Below are 26,571 nucleotides of genomic sequence, written 5' to 3'. Positions count from 1 at the left end.
TGCAGTTCATATCGTTCACTGTATGCTGAAAAGTGGCGCGGACTTGCATGTGCCAAGACAGCCACTACATGAGCGACCTCTGTCGACTTTCACACTATCTTCAAATATTTCTCCATCTTTGAGACGAGGGCAGATGCGTAATGGTGATACTACATACGCTCGGGATGCGTGCTCGCGGAGTTAAAATTCAGGTGTCAAAATTAATAAAATTAGCTATCACTACACATGTCACTGGTCATAAAATGTTATCATTCTGAATAAATTACAGAAATCGCCGGGTGCCACCCCTTCTCCAGTTGAACACCACCATCACGATATTAAAATCTTGCACTAAAGTTATTTCCACTGATTCCTTAGTAATTGAATCCCAGAAGATCTCTTTGAGACCGAAATTTGCGTAGCAAAATAATCCATGGAATGTCCTGTGGACGTGCAATGCTCGGCTGTGATTGACTTATGGGCTGTGAAAACTGAGCGTTACTTTCGCATTCAGCGCATCTTTCACCCACAGTCATGTCGTGTGACCAATGTAGACATTGACACATTGGCAATGTATTCTGTAGATTCCAGCCCTCCACAATCGTTCTTTGTCGAAACGAGAAGAGCACAAGCCTTTGCAGGTTGGCGAAAGATTACTTTGACATGATGTTTGCTTCAGATTCAGCCTAATTTAGACGAAATATTGCGGACGTACAGGTGAAACGCCCTGAAGTAGAGATACTGCTTCTCTTTATCTTGTGGTTGTTCACGTTTCTTCTTTCTTGAAGCCGTGTTGACTTTCTGTGGAGAATATCCATTACCGTTGAACAGTGACTGTAGGAGTTCGAGCTGATTTGTGAGGGTATCTCCATCAGACTCAAAATGTGCCCGATGCATCAACGATCGGAAGACGCCCTCAATTTGTGATGGGCGGTGGCAGTTAGACGCTTGTAAATCCTGTACATGTGAGCTTAGGGTAAACGGGATGCCCTCATGATCCATCCAATTTCCGAGTGACCAAGACGTCCAGAAGTGGTAGACAGCCTCCCTTCTCCACTTCCATCGCACATGTGATAGACTCGTCGATGGAATTCAGATGCCGCAAAAAAAGGTGGAATTTCCTCTCTAGTGCAAAACACATGAAAATGGCTGAACGGTTGTTATACGAAATAAGGAGGCAATAAGCTGACGTTATCCGGCTGAAATCCTGGAACTTCATGGAATGCGACTGCGCGGAAAAATTTTAAGAGTCTCATCCATGGAATAGTTTGCAAACTATCTTAAAGCGTTTCCCATGTCAATGTCTGCTGTACATACGACCGAATTTAGCCAACTGCCCCAATGTGATCGTTTCATTTCATATACCTACAACGTATTATACTTTCCAGTTGTAATTCAATCATACTGTAGTCATACAGAACTGTGACTTCTCATTTTGTGGAGTGAACACTTTTTCTACCTCGAATAATTCAAGCTAGTCACAAATCTTTGCAACAATCTGAAACCTCACCAAGAGCTGATTAATTTTTGTGCACATTATTTAGTTATAGTCTGTGGATACTATCCATACTGTCTGGTAGGTATATAACATTCAATACGAAAAGCAAGGAGTCCAAGATATATTGTTGGTGTACATCAGAAGTGGATTCTACATCTGCCGATTACTTCTCATACTAGATAACACGCTGCATCATCAATATCGATAAATCGTCAATCGCGTTATTAAATTCGAGTGATGTTCCACCAGATCGAATTTTCAACAGCAATGGTACTTGTGGTACTGAGGCAAATGCTTTTTACAAGTCAAGAAATGCTTTACCTACATGGCTGCCTCGTTCCATGGCTTTCAGGACGTCATATGAGAAAATCGCATGTTAAGTTTTTTGTATCCAGCCTGGAAGGCGGCGCGTGGGTCTGCTCCTGAAAACTGAAAGGTAGGCCGAAGGGAGGAAGCTAGGAGTAGCCGGTGAAATAAAACTCTCGGCACTGCAGTGTGAACTAAAATCACCTTCACTTAACTTTGCGTACAAGTAGTGGTTCGCCCACTGTGAAACAGAAAAATGAAAAATTGCTAGGTCGGCTCCTCGGAATCAAATGGGATGAATCCGGAGCGGAGCTCACAGAGCTCCACGGCGCCGGCTAGGTGGCGCTGTCGTCGGTATCTGTCGTAGTGCCAACTTAGGGGGGTAGGACGTCAAACGGGCCGACTAGTTGCAGGAGAGGCATCACAGGACATTTTAATTTCCAGGGTCTATACTTTTACAAATAAATTCATAAAACTTTGTCAGCATCACCAGGAAGGATTCAGGATTCACACTCATTGCAGTAGACGTTCGAAAACATAACAAAATAATTTTTTTGCGTGTGAAAATTCATCATTCTTTCACTTACTAATGGCTGCATTTGTTGCTACAGGTACACTTTTCTTCATAAGTTAGAGATATTCTTCGATGAATTTGGCACAGCATACATACCATACTTACAGGTGCATGAAACTCTAGAATTTATTTAATTTATGAAAAAACGAATGAGCTGTTGTATTTTAAACCTCATGTTTAGAAAAAACACAAATTTTGTAGTTAATTACCTCAATTTTTATCACAGTTTTTAATAGATTTGGAAAATTTTAGAGTTTCATGCATCTTTAAGTATGGTTTGTATATTGTGCCAAAATTCATCCCAGAATTTCTCTTATTTATGAAGGAAAGTGTACCTGTAGCAACAAATGCTGCCATTAGTAAGTGAAAAAATGATGAATTTTCACAAGCAAAAAAAAAAAAAATTATTTTGTTATGTTTTCGAACTTCCACTGCAATGAGTGTGAATCCTGAATCCTTCCTGGTGATGCTGACAAAGTTTTATGAATTTATTTGTAAAAGTACAGACCCTGGAAATTAAAATGCTAAGAGTGTGAATTCTGAATCCCTCCTGGTCATGCTGACAAGGTTTTATAAACGTATTTCTAAAAGTGTATAGACAGTGGAAATTGAAATGTCCTGTGGTGACTCTCCTGCTCCAGGTCGGACCGTTTGACGTCCTACCCCCCCCCCCCCCTTAAGAACTTTCACCTACGCCGTGGCATCGTTGCTGTCGATACCACATTGTTTCACATGGCTGATGTCCTCGTTGGCATGGGAGAGATCATAATGTTAGATTCGTTTTGCTACGTTTGAGCGCACAACAGAATGATAAGGTATTGGATAAGGTATTGGGCAGTAGTTTTGTGAATCACTATTCCTGCCATCCTTCGCAATGGGTGTGAACTGCGCTTTTTTTCCAGCTGGGAGACACAGTGTTTCGTTCAAGGTATCTACGGTGTATTACGACCTTGCGATTGGCTAATTGTGCCTTACGTCACGTATGCCGTCTGAAGGATTACATCTGATCCGGGACCTCGGTGCTGTTTTACCTATCCGAGCTGTTCCTCAGCGGTACTAAGATCAACATGTATTTCACTTATTTTCCCAGCATTTCTGGTAGATAACAGAGTAATGAGGCTACTATATGTAGATTTGGTACGCTCTCGTCTACTGACTTCATAACGGACCTTTTTTCAGGTTTCTCCAGCAACCATGGGCCTGCTCCTGGAGGACGGCAGCACGGAGGTCCTGCTGGGCCTGGCTCTGCTGCTGCTGGTCGTCTACCACCACGTGACGGCGCAGTTCGACTACTGGGCCTGCCGGGGAGTCCCCTACCTGAAGCCGGAGCCCTTCTTCGGCAACATCCGCGACTTCGTGCTCATGCGCAAGTCCTACGCCGAAGTGTTCGGCCGTCTCTACAACGACAGCGACCCGCACCCCGTCGTCGGCTTCTTCTTCCAGGCGAGGCCGGCTCTGCTCGTCAGAGACCCCGAGATGGTCAAACTGGTACTCATCAAGGACTTCGCGCACTTCCCAAGCCGCTATCAGGTTTGCGTAGCAAATTTTCATTCTGTTTAACTGATACCTAATTCAAACTAGACAGTGTTGTAGCCTCTTCCCGATGTTATTCAATATGTATATTGAGCAAGCAGTAAAGGAAACAAAAGAAAAATTCGGAGTGGGTATTAAAATCTCTCTAGACCTGCCGTGTGGTGGCGCTCGGTCTGCAATGACTGACAGTGGCGACACGCGGGTCCGACATGTACTACTGGACTGCGGCCGATTTAAAGCTACTACCTAGCAAGTGAGGTGTCTGGCGGTGACACCACATTTGTTAACATCGAGAATAGATTTAGATCTCAGGAAGTCGTTTCTGAAAGTATTTGTATGGAGCGTAGCCATGTATAGAAGAGAAACATGGACGATAAATAGTTTGGACAAGAAGAGAATAGAAGCTTTCGAAATGTGGTGCTAGAGAAGAATGCTGAAGATTAGATGGGAGATCACATAACTAATGAGGAGATATTGAACAGAATTGGTGAGAAGAGGAGTTTGTGGCACAACTTAACAAGAAGAAGGAACTCGTTGGTAGGACATGTTCTGAGGCATCAAGGAATCACAAAGTTAGCATTGTAGGGCAGCGTGGAGGGGAAAAATCGTAGAGGGAGACCAAGAGATGAATACACTAAGCAGATTCAGAAGGATGTAGGTTGCAGTAAGTACTGGGAGATGAAGAAGCTTGCACAGGATAGGGTAGCATGGAGAGCTGCATCAAACCAGTCTCAGAGCTGAAGACCACAACAACAACAACAACAATTCAAACGCTTGTGGCTGGTATTTAAACCTTTATTTTTGTCGCCAAACATGCTTTGGGTCAATGTCAGTTTTCAAACGTTTTCGTGGCAAAATTATTAGATAAGAACCTTGGTGACCTCATGTGTCAAATAAGAGCACATATTAAAGAGAAAATCCAAATTGGTCAATGTAATTTAGATACTTACCAACAATTTCATAACAGTGTCGTTAATACTGAAGCAAAGCATGACCAAAACGAGCGAGAACACCACGTCGTGTGGACAGATAATTTAGAAAGCACAGCCAGTTTAAAACTACTGGTCGATAGTTCAAGAATGATATGAATAAAACTTTGGAATTCACTGCCTAACACCGTTCCCTTATCAGACAGATACCACTCACCTTCTGATCTTCCGTTCCCAGGTTCGTTTAGAAATAACATTCTCCTACCAGCCAAGGTATTCCTTTATTTATATTTTAGACGACGTGTTTTGCAAAATGGTTTCTAATTTCAAGTGTATTTTTCTCTGTATACCACGTGTGCGGTTCTGGATTGTTCTGTTTACTTTTTTTTTCTTACGTCCAGAATCTAACGCGTATTAAACATCGCGCACAGTGTACATTGAGAACAGCAACTGACATGAACAAATAGTTACGAAAAATCTTTCTTCACGTTTGTTTAATTTAGTTTGGTTGTCTTCATGTACACTGTGCACAGAAAATCGTGTGTGATGTTTAACATTCTTGTGAGACTCTGCAAAAACGAACCATAAGAAAACTTAAAGTCAACAGTGCAATGCAGAACTACAAACATGAAAGGCTGTACGAAAAAGTGGCATAGTACTACACGAAGAAAAACAAACCTGAAAATGGGAATCACTTTCTGAAACATGTTGTGCAAAATTAAACAAAGGAAAATCGTGACTGGTAGCAGGAAAGGTACTTGTAAAAGACCCCATTATTTTCACTGTGACAGGCTCTCACAAACCATTTATAATGGATTAATTCAGATTATGTCCTTGAACTGGGAAGACATCGAGAATCCTCTCGGGGCAGCTTTTAAATCACCTAGTTAACAGTTTAATTTAAAAGAAAACTGACTGTTGAAAAGCTATAGTACAACGGGACAGGGCCACGGGACAAAGAATTTAAAAAATGAAAATACAAAAATAAAAATGGAAATTCGATGTAAAAACAAAACTGAGAGTATCCACATCCACATGTTGAGTAAACTGAACGATCTTAACACAAGGCCGCTCGCAACCTGACGGAAGACAACGCCTGCGTACCAAAATGGCAGCAACTGCCACATTCCTACTATCTGCGATGTGTACTTGTCAGTCCGGATTCACCTGGTGAATGGCTCCCTGTGCTACTTATAAACTCAGGCGGTGCAGTTTATTGTGCATCCACAGTCAACAAGTGGGTCTCCCCAGCCAACAAACGAACCGTTCTCACACCAACGGACGGGGCCAACGGCCATACCATGATGATTCGGGGTCCCGGGTTCGATTCCCGGCGGGGTCAGGGATTTTCACCTGCCTCGAGATGACTGGGTGTTTGTGTTGTCCTCATCATTTCATCATCATCCAGGAAAGTGGCGAAATTGGACTGAGCAAAGGTTGGGAAATTGTACGGGCGCTGATAACCACGCAGTTGAGCGCCCCACAACCCAAACCTCATCATCCCCACCAACGGACGGGACAGTATATTTGACTCTCAGGTTCAAAAATGGTTCAAATGGTTCTGAGCACTATGGGACTTAACATCTGTGGTCACCAGTCCCCTAGAACTTAGAACTACTTAAACCTAACTGACCTAAGGACATCACACACATCCACGCGCGAGGCAGGATTCGAACCTGCGACCGTAGCGGTCACGCGGTTCCAGACTGAAGCGCCTAGAACCGCACGGCCACACCGGCCGGCTCTCTCAGGTTCGATCATATGTTTAGGCACTAGATCCTCGAATCGTTGGGGGAACTGTATGCCTCTGCCACCGCATGTTTTGAATTTAAATTAAAATGCAACGATGAGGAAACAAATATTTCGCCATCTTGCGCACTTCCTACGTTAAGCAATTGGTACATGTCGAAATTACTTCACCCTCTCCATTCAATACGTCCCCTAGTATGCAATCGATCGGTGGAATTTGTTGCTTGAGAAAAGTTAATCAACTGTATAAACGCATCTATTAAATTTTACGACTTCTTAATTAATCAACTGTTTGGTTTGGGATTATCATCAGTAACTTTGAAATTTTGTAGGCTGTGGTGCGTATTATGAAAACAATTTTATTAGCATCTCTTACCTTACCATAGGAGCTGGCCTGCGCAGCCATTGTGGTCCTTCTCTGCTTGTTTTATGCCTTCAAAAAGTCTCCGTGATACTAGTTGTATTAGAAGTTGTTGCAAGTTCACATGATGCGCTGCACTCCATTCCTCCCACTTTGTCACCCCGACACATGCCTGATCTCCTAATGTATATAACACTGACAAATGTGTAAGACGACAAACGCTTTGTTCGAGAGAGGTGAATTCAGGGAGCAGAAAGAGAACCCGCTAATAGGCACTTAATTGTATTGGATGGTGGTATGGTGGAATGGATCGGATGACATAATGCACAGCGCAGCTAGCTTTTCCTGGTGCCTCCCGACGCACTAAGTAGAAATATCGTGATATTGGCAAATTGAGCTTAACAGATATGCAGGTATACTTGGCTAAACCCTTCCCTTACCATAATAATTAGCAGAGCAATTTTTTTCCTTACAGGAAATTCATTTGCTACTATTGAGATGTTAGCACCTTAGCACGTAGCCCACGTGATCTTCCACTTGGTCTGATTACTAATCACACGTTCTTGCAGTTTCATCATCCCTATACGACAAAAGGAACTGTGTTCAGGAGACCAACGATATATTTTCGCTCAATCTGGGCCATATAATGCAGCATAGCAGAATTTGCAGAGCTCTGTTTATTATACAGCAATCTTTCTAGCTTTGACATCTTAGCCGTGACAATCTCTGAACGTGTATTTCATCAAATGGGTAACAATATTTCTAGATGGAGCTGCTGTTGTTCTAGAACTGAGATGTAGTCAAGATTGTGTGCTAAATTCTGGACTCGAAACGAAGAAATCAGTTACATTATCTCTCAGTTAAAACCAGTACAGGTTTCATCGGAAGCCATGACGATCTGTCTGTGGTATTTGAAAGATTTTGTATAAGATAATTGTGCTTTGAGGAACCAACATTTACTTTTTGACTTCTGGTATATGCAAGTGTTAACGTATGTTCACCATATCTATTGAAGGGCAGGTTTTGTTTGACGATAACTATCAGGATCTGGTGAGATGGACTAATGATTTTGCTGAGTACTACTTTGTACACAACCGTAGGAAGAGATGGACTACAGAGTGGGTCAGCAGCTGTCAGCGCATGGAAGCTGGACAGAAGCAGAAATTATTAGCATACAGGGTGAAAATTATTGAACTGTATGAACTAAAATTGTCATAACTTCTGAACGGTTTGCTTTAGGAGTTCAAACGGCAAGGTTGACAGCAGAGCATGCTGGGAATTAGTGTGCGTATGGATGGTCAAGTTTACCGACGAAGCCCAATTTCATTTGGAAGGGTTCGTCAACAAGCAGAATTGGCGCATTTGGGGGACTGAGAAGTCTCTTGAGCCTCAACGGTGACTGTGTGGTGTGCAGTGCCTATTCACGGAATAATCGGTGGGATATTCCTTGATGGCACGGTGACTACCGATCGGTACATGAAGGTTTTGGAAGATGATTTCATACCCATTATCCAAAATGGCTCAGGTTTCGACAAGATGTGGTTAATGCAAGACGGAGCTTGACCTCGTAGAAGCTGAAGAGTGCTCCATGTCCCACAAGAGCAATTTGGGTACCAGATTCTGGGGTACCCGGAGGTCACTGGCGGGGTCTGAACACATGGGACTCCTCTTTGTGAGACTATATTAAAGACAAGGTGTACAGCAATAACCCGAGAACCACTGCTGAGCTGAAAACAGCCATTCAGGAGGCCATCGACAACACCGATGTTCTGAAACTTCAGCGGGTGATGCAGAATTTCGCTATCCGTCTGCGTCACAGCATCCCCAATGATGGCAGAACGTATCATAATCTAAACCCTAATATCCGTAGTTACATTTACCTGTTAAACAAAGTGTGTGGACGCCATAGTTTGTAACTTGCTCCAAGCATTGCGAAAAGACTTTACAAAAGAACAAACAGCAATTAAGTCCAGCTGCTATGGGAAGAAAACTACACAGCGTCATGCAGTGTAAGGGTCGCGATACTGATGCGCGAGTGAACTGCCGAAGGCTGACTGCCGCTGTTGAAGACTGCAACTGACAAGGGGAGGCCGCCAATTGCGAAATTCAGTTTCGATTCATACTGCACATAATAAAAGCTCATGGCCAGAGGTGTAATGTGGCAAAGCACCAAGATGCACTCCTCAGCCGTTGTCGAGAAAATCGACAGTTAAAAGAAACCGCTGCGGTGAAATACTCTCTACGATTAATAATTTTCTACAGCGTCGTGGCGCAGTGGTAAGCGCTCGGGTTCGTAATCCGAAGGTCGCGGGATTGAATCTCGCGCCATGCAACGTTTTTTTCATTATTTGATTTTTGTAATTCAAATGTATACACCCACCCACACGCACACACACACACACACACACACACACACACACACACACACATATATATATATATATATATATATATATATATATATATATATATATATATATATACATTCCCGGCAATCAGTTGCAACAATTATGCATATAATAAGTTCTTGAAAGTCGTTTGTCGTGGAAAAATAACACTTGAAAAAAAACACAATATCACAAATAATATTCACGTGGATACAATTTATTGAAAAGTTCGGTATATACTCGCACATAATAACAAGTAGTGACCAGAAGTAGCTGGAGTATCGCAAGAACTACAGTGACAGTAATCATAGAAACATGGAAAGCAGAAAACAGCACGACATCGAGCGCATCGTCGATTTCATTAATGTCTATCAGTTCCTCATCATGAACGAGGGTGATTTCGGCGAGCATTTGCAGCGTATTCTGGAACATTTCTTCCCCAACTACCATGGCTTTTTCGTTGATTGATGAAGAAGGTTCTGCTGTGATGCGATTACTGTTACGAAGGAGGCTTTCAAAATACAACAACGCATATTTCAATCGTTGTTTCGCCACTTCACTGTATATAGAATCTTCTTCGATAACATCACTTTCATGCGAAGGGCCCGGATCGCTCTCTAATTGTACCGCCTCCATTTTTCCGTTTGTTTAACAGGATGTACCAAAGCTCTCACGTACGCACTGATTTTCGACGATGTTATAAGTTGCGCTAGGGACCGCATCTATCTTCTTTCGAAGTTAGCAGGCAACTACGCTGTTATACGGCGGCTCGTTTCGGCCCATTCAACATATGTCCTTCAAGTGCAACGAGCGAGTAACGGAGTTTATATTTCATACCTGCCACAGCAAATTTGTGTTCGTGGGGTCTCTATTCTAATTCGAACGTTTGACTTACACTATACGTATTCGTTTCGGAATATCGTTTCTACGTCTTCCGTTAACTATACGTGGTAAACATTATGAAGACAATTAATAACATTTCTGAAATACAACTTTGTTCGCGGAAAACATAATGATGTTAGAAGTCGCCAGTTTTTCCACGTAAAACCACTTTCAACAACTTATTATATGTATAAATGTTGCAACTGATTGCTGCCGGGAATTATATATATATATATATATATATATATATATATATATATATATATATATATATATATATATCAGTATTTCACCGCAACGGTTTCTTTAACTCGATTTTCTCGACAACGGCTGAGGAGTGCATCTTGGTGCTTTGCCACATTACACCTCTGGCCATGAGCTTTTATTATGCGCAGTATGAATCGAATCTGAATCTCACAATTGGCGGCCTCCCCTTGTGAGACCGGACCGTGAAGCTACCGTCGGCCATACTACGAGGGTCACTCCAAAAGAAATGCGCACTATTTTTTTAAAAATAGTTTTCATTCTGCATGTGTGGAAGTTTTACAGTGTGTAGATACATCCTTCCCTCTTGTTTTCAAACTTAGTTCAACCTGTTCCCGTGAGTGGCGTCGTCACAGCATGTCTTAAAGATGGCTGCTACACATGACGTTCGTCAGAAGCAACGTGCTGTCATAGAATTCCTGTGCTGTGAAAATAAGACAGTGGGAAACATCCACAAGAGGTTGAAAAACGTGTATGGAGATGCTGCTGTCGATCGCAGTACAGTTAGTCGGTGGGCAAGCAGGTTACGTGATGAAGGCGGGCGCAGCAATATTGAGGATTGTCCTCGCAGCGGCAGGCCTCGTACCGCACACACTCCAGACAATGTGCAGAGAGTTAACGAATTGGTGACTGCTGACAGACGCATCACAGTGAACGAATTGTCACGCTACGCTGGGATAGGGGAAGGAAGTGTTTGCAGAATACTGAAAGTGTTCGCGTTAAAAAAGGTTTGTGCCAGGTGGGTTCCCAGGATGTTGGCAGTGGCTCACAAAGAAACAAGAAAAACGGTATGCAGCGAACTTTTGGAACAGTACGAGGATGGTGGAGATGAATTTCTTGGAAGAATTGTGACAGGTGATGAAACATGGCTCCATCATTTTTTACCAGAGACGAAGAGGCTATCAGTGGAGTGGCATCACGCAAATTCACCCAAGGAAAAAAAAATTCAAAACCACACCTTCTGCTGGAAAAGTTAGAGCTACGGTGTTTTTCGATTCTGAAGGACTCTTGCTTGTGGACATCATGCCAAATGGAGCCACCATAAATTCTGATGCATATGTGATGACACTGATTAAACTTCAAGCTCGACTGAGTCGTGTTCGACCACATCGGCAAAAGCAGGATGTTTTGCTGTTGCACGACACTGCACGGCCACATGTCTGTCAAAAAAACCATGGAAGCGATCACAAAACGCGGACAGACAACACTGAAACACGAACCTTACAGTCCTGACCTGGCTCCATGTGACTATCACCTCTTTGGGAAACTGAAAGACTCTTCGTGGAACAAGGTTTGAAGATGATGAGCTGGCCCGTGTAGCAGAGCAGTTCTAGGCGCTTTAGTCTGGAACCGAGCGACCACTACAGTCGCAGGTTCAAATCCCGCCTCGGGCATGGATGTGGGTGATGTCCTTAGGCTACTTAAGTTTAAGTAGTTCTAAGTTCTAGGGGACTGATGACCTCGGATGTTAAGTCCCATGGTGCTCAGAGCCATTTGAGCTATTTTGAAGATATTGACTCCCTTGTGCACGCTGCCAAAGAGTGGCTCCAACAGGTTGGTCCAGAATTTTACTGTACACAGGCGCTGTTTCCAAGATAGCGTAAGGCGGTTGAGAGGGATGGAAATTATGTGAAGAAATGGTTCCTAAGGCATGTTTTTACACACTGTAAATCTTTCAAACATGTAGAATAAAAGATGGATTATAGTGTGCATTTCTTTTGGAGTGACCCTCGTATTTTGCGGCGGCATAGGGCACTCGTAATCGGAGCTTCTGAAGGTGTGACTCAGCAGGTGTGCGTCATTGGCTCCTCCGAGTCCCCGTGCGGCCACTATCGGCGTCTGTCAGATACTTGTGTTTCCGTTGCCAACTATGCGAGGCTGGTGAGGGAGCTATCGACCTATGATACCACAAATGTAAAAAAATTCTCACATATACCTACACTCCACAGATACGCTTACACACAGAGGGGGAGAAAACTCATACCCATTAGGGGGCTCAACAACCTGTAGCGCTCTCGCAGCCCACTGTAGTCCCACGCAACTCTTTGTTCGCTTCCAGGTGTCGGATGCGCGGACGACGCCGATGGCGCTGAACCTGTTCCACGTGGGCAGCCGCACGTGGCGGCCGCTGCGCACCAAGCTGTCGCCCACGTTCACGTCGGGCCGCATCAAGGCCATGTTCCCGCTGCTGGCCGAGTGCGCCGCCCAGCTACAGGCCAGCACCGACGCCGCCCTGGCCGACGCCCACGGCGCCGGCGCCGTCCTCGAGATGCGCGACGCGCTCGCCAAGTTCTCCACTGACGTCATCGGCACCTGCGCCTTCGGCCTGCAGTGCAACGCGCTCCAGGACCCTGACTCGACGTTTCGGGAAATCGGCAGAAAAATGTTCAAGCCTAGAAAGAGTAAGTGGAGTCGTATCTTTGTCGACATCTCGAAGTCTACACCCGCGTCCGGCCATCCAGATTTAGGTTTTCCGTGATTTCCCTAAATAGCTCCAGGCAAATGCTGGCATGGTTCCTTTTAAAGGGCACGGCCGACTTCCTTCCCTGTCCTTCCCTATTCCGATGAGACCGATGACCTCGCTGTTTGGTCGCTTACCCCAAACAATCCAATCCAAAATCCAAGTCTACAGGCCTGGCACACAGTAAAATCCCTGTGACCCAGTACCATACCTCACCTGCAGACAAAACGCCAGAGACCATTGGTAAAGTAGAATATTGTGCGATATTCCATTTTCTGCTGTTGAATGGAAACTACACTGAATCAGAATGAGATTTTCAGTCTGCAGCGGAGTGTGCGCTGACGTGAAACTTCCTGGCCGATTAGAACTGTCTGCCGGACCGAGACTCGAATTCGGGACGTTGGCCTTTCGCGGACAAGTGCTCTACCAACTGAGCTACCCAAGCACGACTCACGCCCCGTCCTCACAGCTTCACTTCTGCCAGTATCTCGTTGCAGAATAAAAATCTCATTCTAGAAACATCCCCCAGGCTGTGCCTAAGCCATGTCCCCGCAGTATCCTTTCTTTCAGGAGTGCTAGTTCTGCAGGTTCGCAGGAGAGCTTCTGTAAAGTTTGGAAGGTAGGGGACGAGGTACTGGCAGAAGTGAAGCTGTGAGGATGGGGCGTGAGTCGCGCTTGGGTAGCTCAGTTGGTAGAGCACTTGGCCACGAAAGGTAAAGGTCCTGAGTTCGAGTCCCGTTCCGGCACACAGTTTTAATCTGCCAGGAAGTTTCAGCACTGAATCGATCCATACTAAGTTGGAGGAAGTCTGTGACACCAATAGAAGAACGTGTGACACAGCACACGTTTGCAGTATGATGTAAGAAATCCGACACAGCACACGTTTGCAGTATGATGTAAGAAGTCCGACACAGCACACGTTTGCAGTATGATGTAAGAAGTCCGACACAGCACACGTTTTCAGTATGATGTAAGAAGTCCGAGTGTCTACGGACAAAGTGGCACACCATCTCTCTGTCAAGGAACAGTCATCACAGGATAGTGGTGATGATGATGATTATGATGCTAACTTTTTGAGGGCGCATAAAAGCCAGATCTTAACCGTCAGTAACAAAATGTAATGACACAAGCGTAGAGGAATATCATAAAATGACTAAAAGGAGAACTCCGAATAGGAACGTAAAGTGAGTCAAGAAAACCCCATCGCGCAAACTTGCAAAATAAAAAGTAACAAAGAATGTTAGTTCTAACCTAAGATAAGAAAGAGTAAAGGCAGTTGACGATATGAAAATAAGATAACAGACACCCACAGCTGGCTCATAACTGGAAAAAAGGAATGAAACAGCCACTCTGCAACAGATTAATATCTCCAGCCTAAAAGCTTAGGTCAGAGTACAGATACCTCACAAAATTTAGTAACCGCACAAGAAGCGAAGGCTGTATTGCTCAAAGATGGGTGTATCACAGTCAAAGCGATGTCGGAAAAATTTATGAGTGTAATCAGTCACGGGTAAGATTTCAACAGTTCCAATATTAAAGAGGTCATCACTCATTAGGTGCTGCACCTGCTCACATCCATTCCAGACGCCAGCGGAATTGTTGAAACTTTGGCATCTCAATATAGCTTACTTCCTCAGCTTTATATTCACTATGCTGCAGTATTGGGTTTATGACTATGACTCTGAGTCAAAGCAACAAACCAAAAAGACTGGACCATCATTGGACAACAAAATGCTGAGAATTTATGAGACAGCCGTAAATGGAAAGGTTCTATCGACTTTTGGTCTTCGCAGGCGAACCATATGTGTGAATGTTTGTGTTTTGTACCCACCACTTCTTGAACGTTATATTTAATAACGATTTCAACATCACTTCGCAGACAGCAGTATCATCAAAATTTAGCGTATTTCCTTGGCATATAGCGACTTAATAGCACAAAACTGTAGTATATTCTAACTAAATCAACCGTTTCTCATTTTGCTCATTAATACTGTCTTGCAAGAAATGATGGGAGAGGAGAGTGGCTGGGATTTTGTGGGCATAAATTCTTTGTAGCATTAAAATATATATTTCAATCAATTTCAGCGAATCCGAGTGCACATATAAGATGACACAAGTGATTCCCACACTTAATGTCTAACACAATAGAACACACGACAAACTAATCTGTCCGTTTGAACTCCCCCAATCTTACAATAAAGAATGTATGAAATATTACACCTAAAATTATATCACAACAGTAAAATAAAAACGAGAGAACTCACAATAACCAATCTTATCCCGGAATATGAAAGCCTAAAACATACCCCACTGACAACCCGTCTAGGAGTAAATAAGCAATTGAGGTGCAGACAACCATAAGGGCCTAAAGCATACCGTCATCGATGCTGAGATGGTAGCATGTATGCATTCTCATAACGACCGCTGATCTTACGGTAAATCAGCTTCATCTGTATCTGTGGCCCTAGACTATCCATATCAACATGCACCAATAAGCTCTGTCACCAATTCCTCGGTTGTTCATTTTCATAAGGGCCCAAACCACAAAGCATAGTTTTGTTGCTCCGTGCTGTTCGTTTTCTGTCTATGACTGACAATATAAGTAGTGTCTACATCATATAGTTAGAAGGAATACTTCATAATCGTAGGTGTACTGCAAATTAAATATGAACTTCAAGCCTCATTATGTGCTTACTGAAAATGGTAATTCCGAGGGTAATGAAACGTTGGAACAGGTCATTATTGGGTGTGTAGCATCTTTAGTATGTGCTCTTTACTAGTAATTTTTCAAAACATTTCTAGTGAAGAATGTTCTGATTCTCATTTCACATTACATAAAATTTTCCAACAGTCCAAAGACTCTGTTGTCACTAGCCTATACATACGGAGATTTCGCGAATTTATATTAACAGTAAATATGATCGTAAATGTTTATTAATATTTCGTAACAAAGCGGGTATATTGATGTCAAAAGGGGTATAGAACGCTGAGACTTGGTTGAAACAAAAAAAAAAAACCTACGTGGCTGGTAGTTTTGCTATAAATTTGGCTATTTACTTCTTGTAGAGACACCAAAAAGCAGTAATAAGAGTCTAGGGACATGAAAGGGAAGCAGCACTTGAGAAGCGAGTGAGACAGGTTTGTAGCCTGTCCCAGATATTATTCAACCTGTACATTGATCAAGCAGTAAAGGAAACAACAGGCAAGTTTGGAGTAGGAATTTAGGCTCTGGGAAAAAAATAAAACTTCGAGACTTGTTAATGACATTGTAATTCCATCAGAGATCGTGAAGCGCTTGGAAGAGCAGTTGAACAGAATTAACATTATCTTGAAAGGAGGATACAGGACGAACACCAACAAAAGCAAAACAAGGATAATGGAACGTATTCTAATTAAATCAGGTGATGCCAAGAGAATCAGAGTAGGAAACAAGACACTTAAAGTAGTAGATGAGATTTGTTATTTTGGCAGCAAAATAACTGGCGATGGCTGAAGGAGAAAGGATTTAAAATGTAGGCCGGCAATGGCAAGAAAAACATTTCGAAGAAGAGAAATTCGCTAACATCAAATACAGATGTAAGTGTTCGAAACTCTTTTCTGGATGTATTTATCCGGAATGTTGCCATATATGGAATTGAAACAAGAACGATAAACAATTTAGACTGAAGACAATAGAAGATTTTGAAATGTGGTGCTACAGAGGAATGTTAAAGATTAAATGGATAGATCACGTACATTATGAGAAGGTAATGATTAGAATTGGGGAGTGGGGGTGCAAGAAGTTTGTGGCACAACTTAACGTTAGGAAGGGTTTGGTTGGAAGAACACATTCTGGGACATCAAGGGATCACAAGTTTAGTGTTCAACTGAAGTGTGGGGGGTAAAGATCGTAGAGGGGGATCAAGACGTGAAGACAGTAAGAACATTCAGTAGGATGCAGGATGCAATAGTTATCCACAGGTGAAGAGGCTCGTTGAGGACCGAGTATCATGGAGAGCTACATCAAACCAGTCTTCAGGTTGAAGACCAGTACAGTATCCCATTGTCTGTCTTTCTGTACAGTTTTCATGCTCTGCAGCACTCTCTAGTACGATGAAAGTTATTATGTGATGCCGTATAGATGTCCTACCGTCCCGTCCTTTCTTCTTGTTAGTGTTTTCCGTATATGCCTTCTCTCGACGATTCTCTGGAGAACCTCATCATTCCTTGCCTTGTCAACCCACCTAAGATTCAAAATTCCTTTGTAGTACCACATCCCAAATGCTTAGATTCTCTTCTTTCCTTTTTTTCTCATAGTTCTGGTTTCACTGATACACCATGCTGTGCTCCACACTTATATAATCAGAGATTTCCTCATCAAATGAAGGCTTATGTTTTAATGTCCTCCTTGCTTCATCCGTCATTCGTTATCTTGGTGCTTAGGTGGCAGAATTCCTTAAGTTCATCTACTTCATGATCAACAATCGTCATTTTCAGTTTCTCATTGTTCTCATTTCTGATATTTCTCAATACTGTCATGTTTCTTCGATTTACTCTCAGTCTGTATTTTGTACTCATTACATTGTTCAGCCATTCAGGAAGTCACATAATTCTTGCCAACTTTCACGGAGGATGGCAATGTCATTAGTGAATTGTATCAATGATATCAAATGATATCCTTTCACCTAGAATTTTAATTCCATCCTAAGCCTTTGTTTTTACTTCAATTATTTCTTCTTCGGTATATGGATTGAACAGTAGGGGCGAAAGACTATATTCCTGTATTTTACCCTTTTTAATCCACGCACTTCGTTCTTGATCTTCCACTCATATTTTTCTCTCTTGGGTCTTGTACAAGTTGTATTTACCACTCTCTCCCTATAGCTTACCGACATTTTCCTTAGAATTTCGAACATCTTGCACCATCTGACATTGTCGAATGCTTTTTCAAGGTCGATAATCCGTGAATGTGTCTTGGTTTTCGTTTTTTAGTCTTACCTCCTATTTGAACTGCACATTCTGAATTGTACTTCTGGGGCCTTTGCCTGTTCTACTGATCCTCATCCAACACATCCTCAATTTTCTTTTCCATTCTTCTGTACATTATTGCTACCAGCAACTAGGCAAACCATATGCATTTTCCTTTTCAGACTTCCTAGCTTCCCTACCACATTTGGACTTCCGACATACCATGCCCCTTCTGTTAGAACGTTAATCTTTCGTTAGGTATTCAATCTTTTTCTCATGATCATCTCCCTCTTCGTGTCCTCTCCTAGAGATCCGAATAGGGGACTATTCAGGTACCTTTTGCCAATGGAGAGATCATCATAACACTTCCTCAGTTACAGGCCTCATGTCCTGTAGATGTTCCTTAATGCAATAGTTTCCATTGACTTCTGCATCTTCAGGCTGTTAATCATTGCTGATTCTTCTGCCTTTAGGGGTAGTTTTCAACCCAAGGGACAAAAGAGTGCCCTCAACCTCTGTCTGCTCCTCCACCCCCTCTAAATGTGCTGGCTGAACGATAGCGACCTTTTATGATAGAAGTCTTCGGCCGCCATTGATGATGGTTATTATTCAAAACTTAAGTAGTGGTGGGGCTCGAACGCAGGAGGTAGGGTATTTTGATTGCTAATAAAAGAAGCTACCCCTAGACCATGAGTGCAACCCCCCCATACTGGCTTATTTCGAACAAATTACATATGGAATGTATGTGGCATTGAATGAAGTTAAGACATTTTGTTGAATGAACTGAACTGTCATGGTGATATAGTGACTAGCGTAGTGCTGACAATAGGTCTCACCATTGTGGGGTGAGAAGGAGCACAAGCTACTGGCAAGGAGTGTGAGCTCTGTGAGATACAACCACTGTTCTACACAAATGATGGTGTATCATACAAGACAACAAACATTGCAAAAATTAATATAACGTTCTTGGAGATGGAACCCATATTCACTGGGATGAAAACGGATTTATTATCCATTTTGACTGCATTAATTTTAAAAAAAATGACAATTTTTGTTTCAAGATGAACAATCCTCACACCGTATTGCAGCAGCTAAAAGAGTAATCCATGAAACAATCACCAAAATTTACTTGGTACATCGCATAATATTTATTATACGATATAACATGTAAATTTAGCTGATAGTTGGCCAGCTTACTCTTGTAAATGATACAATCAGATCTGAAGATGAGTGATCTTGAACTCAAAGCAGTCATTTCTTCAAAAAAGAATATGTCATGAACAGGAACAATAAAACTGTTTCAAAAGCTTAAGGTCCATATTGTGTATTATGAGAACAAGTATTAAAAAACACATGATCGTTTCTTATTTATTATGGATCCATAGAACTATATAGCAACAAAATACTGAAAAGTACTGCTGCTGTGTCCAAAGAACACAAATGGAAATATGTTAAAAACTGAGTACCCTGTGTGAAGCAAGGCGAATTAAGCTATCAACATATTCCACTGCAAATGTTGCTTGAAGACAGCAAGACATTTAAAATGATAGGAATGTATATTTTAGAGCCTTTTCCACAAACACCATCAGTGAACCATTATATTCGTATCATAATAGATTGTTTATTATGATATGTGAGGTTGATAGCAATCTGAAATCACCAAGCAAATATGGCAGCAGAGTCCATGGTGAATAATTGCTTACTAAAGATAGTGTTCAATATAAATTTGTCGAGCAGAGCAGCACTATTATGTGGGAACTGATGACACAGTTGCGTCATGTATTGCATATCTGCAAGTTGATGAGCAGTCCATGACATTCACAGACAAATGGAAGAATGCAGTATGCACATTAAACAATAGGAAGAACACCAAGCCACTATGTGAATAGCCATGACAATGGTTGGGATCTTGTAAATCTAAGATTCCATGGAGCACAGGTTTACCACCATAAGACATGGTATATGGTTAGAAAAAGCTGAAACATAAGGTAGTAAGCAATCGCGATCCAGTGCGAAATTTTCGTAGGACGTTATGATAAAAGTGGAAGCACATACAAAAAGCCAGTATGAAGATGCTCGAAGGACAGGAGAGAATGGGACAGCACAGTGCTAGACTACTGGAGTACCACATAAGTCAGCAGATACTGTTAGCAATCTCTTTCACCCAGAAGGAAAAAAGTTAAGAAATTCGTCACCAGTATCAAGCTCCATAACAGGTATCTGAGATGACCGTACTGATGAACGTTAAGCCATAGCTGTTGATGCTCACAACAGTTTTACATGTAGAACATATACAGACTTCTCTGGTGTGCCAGATTCATTACCATTCGTAGCAGTGTCGCTGCCAAAAAAGAAGGAGGAGGCAGGTTGCATCAGCGCAGAGTGCACACACCTCACTGCATGCATTAAGGGCGTAAACAACTTTAAATTTTGGTTAGGCATTTCGTTGTGCCCCGTACAACAGTAATGAATATATGGGGATAGAGTGGTGTACTGATGATGAAGGAGTTTCTTTACTTTGCTTGAGATTTTGGGATGTAGATTATAACGTGTGGGTAAAGTTATTGTTGTAACAGGTTAATGATTATCGTGGGGAACATCGTGTGTATAATTTACTGAAATCGATTTGTCACTTTAGTCAGAATTTTACGATATTTTTGTGTTTTCCAGGGAGCATCAGCTGAGAGAAATTAAGATTGTTCACATTTTTGCATGGAGAATGTGATGATTGGCAACATTAGAAGAATGAGGGGTGCATATTGATTTATGCATATTGATTTACATGCTCTTCTAGACTTTCAAGATTTCTGATTTGGACTAGAGAAGCCTTTAGTTATAAGTAAAAGAGAGTGTAAATTGTTCAAATGTATTTACGGGATCAAATTAATATTCCTGGTGACTGTTTTATAATTGTTTTGCGTAGTTTATGATTAATTCTGTCGGGGACTGTAGAGATGTTTCTTGGGAATTTAGTGCTGCTTTGTCTCGTATTTAAAAGGTCTTAAGTGAGACCACAGGGATGAAATTATTCCCAAACTGCGATGTTACATAACAGTTTTCTCCTGAGTAGTTGCTCTCATAACAGCTCTCCATATGAGCAAACAGTTTTGCCCTTAACTGTTATTCCTCATAACATAGGTAACTGAGTTATACATGACTCTGTTTACAAACGGCAGCTCAGTGTAGTTATGGGATCGAGCCACTCACGTCTGCTTTCATGCCCAGCAGTTAACTCTCTGCAAATAACCATCTGAAGCTGTGATACTGCAGTCAAATAGTCCATGCACCGGCTAGAATTGCGAATTAATGAAATACATAGAAATATAAGATAATAGCAAAATGAATAATGTAATAAAAAAGGTTCTATTTTAATATATGTGAGTGATGTAGATAATACAAACTATTCGAATACTTTTTATTCATGAAAGTATATCTCAACTAAACAGAAAGTAGTCCCATGATAACCAGGTAAAATACAGACAGATAATAAACTTACACAATGCAGTAGAGTTACGTTGATAGTGTTACAAGAATGCTAGCAGAATCACGTGGATAAATAATCGAGCACGCATGAAAACTAAGTCAATTTCGTGATCACAATACACAAAATATTCACCAGCTCAAAATATTTCAGTGTTTAACATAATAATTTACAAATTAACACAAGCGAGACATGAGTAGCAACACACACTATGTGTGTTCTCAATTATTACAGTACTTATGGGGCTGTTCACCACCCAGAATCAATGATCGATCGCGATGAAAGACCACATGGTACCTCAGCCAGGTCTCTCTTCTAAACGGAAAGTGTCCAGAATCACTCCCCTGAGTGCATCATTCGAAAAATACTTGACTCCACTAGACTTCAACAGTTCTCTCACTGCCTACTTTTCCTTGGCCTGAAGGCCTTCATCACCAAAAAAATACATCGCTCTTTAGTTCTGCAGACACGTTTTAACTCAAATTGACCACTTCTAGAACTAAACTAATATATTACCACAATATTTAAATACACAAATGTTATGAATATTCAGACACAATCAGAACATTCACAACAATAAGAAATAAAGAACTGCTCACGAATAAATAAGTTAGTATTCTTGCACAAGTGGACTCATGTTAGATGATAATGAATGGTCACTAAACATTGTTTAGATACTTATTTTAGCTGCCTGACAGCTTCTTTTGGCACTCTAATTATGTCAGCTAACACAAGCAATTCACCACTTTTAATAACCGCCGCTTTTTATAGCATTTGTAATCAACAATTAAATAAAATTACCAGAAAAATAGTAAAATATTCCTTAAATGACCACACAAGCATGGCATGATACGAGGTATTCATGCTGCATTAATTTGTTGTGTTACTGGGTAGAATATTGCGAGTGTCAGACGTTTGCATAATGAACAGATAAAAAAGAAACGTAATAAATCAAGAAATAAAATAGATACAGATACGTAGTTTTCTGGTATGAATGCGACAGTGAAACGCTATGGTCTGAGATATCGTTTCTTGTAACCACATGAATAGCCTAAAAGTTGTTAATTCAGATATTCATAGCGAAAACATTTAGTCACTTTAAATATTAGCTTGTGAAGTGTTAAAAATATTGAAAATACTGTTGTGTCAGTGGATGCATCTCGTTTATCTGAGATCACAGATGTAGCCACGGTTGCTTTATTATTGGACTAAGATCAAATAAGCGATCCAAAGTGTCTCATCTTAAATAAAATCACCGCACTCTTCCGTGCTGTCAGATGGCGGAAAACTAGTCTCTCCACCTCGACCGACGTGTCCTTTCTTCCCTCCCATCTCTCCTGTTCCCAAGAGCACCTCTCCCCTACCAACACACCGAGGTCACACACAAATCTACCATTATACCTACAGGAATGATTTTATAACTAAAATACGTATCGTGATCGATAGTTCATGTCATGACATGTCTGCCAACAGCAGTTATTCTTTATTTGTTATCTCATTAACGTCAAGGTATTTGTTCTTCTAGCACACCTTCATCCATATTATAATCAGCAGTTACCACAACTAATACATCGATTCACTAATAACGATCTGGTTCGGCAGCCGTAGATGTATAAACATAACATGATGGAGTATTTAACAACATTTCAGCTGTCAGACTGTGTCATGGCTATAGTTCAATGCCAGTACTGGATACATAGTTTTTTGTGTGTTATAAAATCATTTATTGCCCAGTAAATGTGGACATTTGTGGTGGAATGAAGGGTTGGACTCTAATTATATTTATGACTGCAGCTGGTAATTTTTTATGCAATGTACTGCGTCCTGTTAACTAACTTGGTGCTCTTACATTTGATGTCTCACTCTTCCTGGCCTCATTTCAGGCTTTTAAGGTGTATGCTATGTCTGTCGTTCGCTAGCCGTGTCCAACTACCAGTCCTCCAGCGCGGCTGACCTCTGTCTGTCTCTAAACGCCACGCTAGCGAAACCAGGTCGCTCGTTCGCGCTAAACCTCCCAGTGTCCGTAGGCCCTTTCCGTACTTGCTCAGCGGCAACCATTTCCAACGTTCTAGCTTTCTTTTCATATTTACTAGGATTCAAAACCCACTTAACTATTCGTTGTGTTCCACTTGCGGAAGGGTAGCTTACAACTTCTCATCCCTAACATTCGGTGCACGTATCTCAGTAGGATTCTTGTTACCTGCCACTTCGCTCAGCGTTGATACTTGTAAGTAGGCTGTTTATGTTTTCTTATTGGCAACGTTACGTAGCGCTCTGTATGAAAATCACTGGCTGTGCTGTATGCAGTCTGTGGCTAGTTTGCATTGTTGTCTGCCATTGTAGTGTTGGGCAGCGGCAGCTGGATGTGAACAGCGCGTAGCGTTGCGCAGTTGGAGGTGAGGCCGTTGCCCAACACTACAATGGCAGACAACAATGCAAACTAGCCACAGACTGCACACAGCACAGCCAGTGATTTTCATACCGAGCGCTACGTAACGTTGCCGATAAGAAAACATAAACAGCCTACTTACATAGCCCCTATGCTCCCCAAAAAAAATTTACAAATTGTTTTGGGCAGTGGGCAATAATGCATATGAAACGTCCCCTTAGAAAAATTATACAAGACTGTGCTTAAACTGACACACACTATTTTTAGCGCAACGCAATCTGACTATCAAAAATCCCTACAAAAGAATGGCCCTGACTAACATTAACCTATACGTTTCACAAATCGCTTACCTCACAAAAATCTTCGTTACTCGAACTACTGCAATACAGCGAGCGCCACTACTGCAGCTAAATAAAAGATTCAAACTACGGAAGGCACTAACTACTAGTAGGCATAGTTAGCAAATGAAACATTTTAATAGAGAACAAACAATGTATTTGTTTCATACTGTAGGTACTGGATCCGCCTACAGAAGCGGCACTGAAGAAAAATCGACTAAATTGGAACCAAGCAGAGGCCGCATAACTCAATCTTCTAGGCAGCATCTAAACGTTCGTAAGATTATCGGTTGGTAGTGATTCTAAACAACCTCGCTTTAAATGATTCAAAGTTCAATTAATTAGGAATTATTGCTTCCAGAACACGTTGCAAAATGGCTGTCAAGTCTGTATTTAGTGTCAATAAAATATTGGTGGAAGTGAATGGCTGTTTATACTACAAGGTATCCACACAAAAGCATCTAGAACTGACAAATCCTACCAGAATGATTTTCACGCTCTATATAGTCATTGACCCACATAAATCCACGAGGTACTCCCAAATGTTCCGTGATGATCAGCGGGAAACGCCACGCTGAGTCTGAAGTGCGGCAAGAAAGATCATACGCAAATTAGCTTCCCAACCAATTCACTCAAAAAAACCTAAATAGGACCAAATCGCTCACAACTGACGTCGCTTGGTTGGCTGGTTGATTTGGGGCAGGGGACCAGACAGCGAGGTCATTGGTTCTATTGGGTTAGCGAAGGATGGGGAAGGAAGTCGGCCGTCTGCTTTCAAAGGAATCATCTTGGCATTTGCCTAAAGCGATTTAGGGAAATCACGGAAGACCTAAATCAAGAATGCCGGGCGCTGGTTTCATTCGTCGTCCTCCCAAATGCGAGTCCTGTGTGCTAACCACTACGCCACGACGTAGCTTGATATTTACGAAACGAGAACCGAAACAAATGCAAGATTTTGTTCATCTTGGAAGAAATTTGTAAAGAACTCGTAATATGCTACGTTACGTATCGCAGTCTCAGGATTCTCCCAAGTCTCGTTAAGTTGCAGTCTTTTATTGTAAGCGCGTCCTTGTCGCACTTACCGAGCAGTAAGTGGGAGGACTAGGCAGCAACAGACGAACACGGTGGTCATTGAGTGAGGAAGACAACAGGGAGATAACGGTACCGACAGCACGTTGACAGATGTGTTCCATTTCTTCCTGGTGCCTGCAGAATTCTTGTGGATGGAGTGCACAGACAGTGTCTGTGTCTTTGTACTATGTGTCCTGTACATAAGGTTTCCCAAGTGAAACATGCCTTTTTAATTGACAGTTGTCTCTTTTGTCGAAGTTTGCACTGATCTTACGGTATGTCCCGCCTGCTACTATTTAATGTGGAATCTATATGTACTTTTGTACCGTTATTGCATTTTGTGCCGCTTTTGGTCCAGCCTGCCTGTTACAGAAGAAGTTGTTTCCATTCTATTTTAAGCTAATATCACTGTCTAGAGTTTAATTTTACTTCGTGGTAAAGTTTTGTCCTCAGTGAGGATTCAAACTTGTCATTATCGCTGACTCGACAGTCACCCAGGCATTCTACGGTACTCGACTAGAGCACTAAATCTCCAACGAGAACCCCAAAGGAAATATTCAGGAAAATTTGGAATATCAAGTGAACCATAGCTACCTAGTAGGTCTATGGCGTGTAATCGTCATTTTCTACAGCTACTTATGGTACATGTTACGCGTTATTATAGCAGGTTGTTTAAATTTTTTGTCTAGTGTTTTTATTTGTCATAAATGTGATAACGGTATGGCGATTATGTGTCGAAAAAGTACCGCGCCCGGGTTACCGGGTTCGATTCCCGGCGGGGTCAGGGATTTTCTCTGCCTCGTGATGACTGGGTGTTGTGTGATGTCCTTAGGTTAGTTAGGTTTAAGTAGTTCTAAGTTCTAAGGGACTCATAACCATAGATGTTAAGTCCCATAGTGCTCAGAGCCATTTGAACCATTTGTCGAAAATGTACGCACGAACGTACACTACTGGAAATGGAAAAAAGAACACATTGACACCGGTGTGTCAGACCCACCATACTTGCTCCGGACACTGCGAGAGGGCTGTACAAGCAATGATCACACGCACGGCACAGCGGACGCACCAGGAACCGCGGTGTTGGCCGTCGAATGGCGCTAGCTGCGCAGCATTTGTGCACCGCCGCCGTCAGTGTCAGCCAGTTTGCCGTGGCATACGGAGCTCCATCGCAGTCTTTAACTGGTAGCATGCCGCGACAGCGTGGACGTGAACCGTATGTGCAGTTGACGGACATTGAGCGAGGGCGTATAGTGGGTATGCGGGAGGCCGGGTGGACGTACCGCCGAATTGCTCAACACGTGGGGCGTGAGGTCTCCACAGTACATCGATGTTGTCGCCAGTGGTCGGCGGAAGGTGCACGTACCCGTCGACCTGGGACCGGACCGCAGCGACGCACAGATGCAAGCCAAGACCGTAGGATCC

General features: G+C 42.2%; 2 protein-coding genes across 2 annotated transcripts in view; both read left to right on the top strand.

Moving 5' to 3' along the window:
- Positions 1 to 26,571, top strand: part of LOC126094798 (cytochrome P450 6a2-like) — a 230,274-nt gene that overhangs the window by 45,295 nt on the left and 158,408 nt on the right. The gene's annotated exons all lie outside the window — the stretch shown is intronic.
- The window catches only part of LOC126095700 (cytochrome P450 6a2-like), a 63,062-nt gene continuing 40,042 nt past the window's right edge, over positions 3,552 to 26,571 (top strand). Inside the window, exons 1-2 of the mRNA XM_049910452.1 lie at positions 3,552 to 3,887; positions 12,522 to 12,864. Of these exons, the coding sequence (XP_049766409.1) occupies positions 3,552 to 3,887; positions 12,522 to 12,864 (679 nt within the window). The remainder of the gene's footprint in view (positions 3,888 to 12,521; positions 12,865 to 26,571) is intronic.

This window comes from Schistocerca cancellata, chromosome 8 (assembly GCF_023864275.1).
Source record: "Schistocerca cancellata isolate TAMUIC-IGC-003103 chromosome 8, iqSchCanc2.1, whole genome shotgun sequence".
Lineage (NCBI taxonomy): Eukaryota > Metazoa > Arthropoda > Insecta > Orthoptera > Acrididae > Schistocerca > Schistocerca cancellata.
This window is presented reverse-complemented; position numbering and strand designations above follow the sequence as displayed.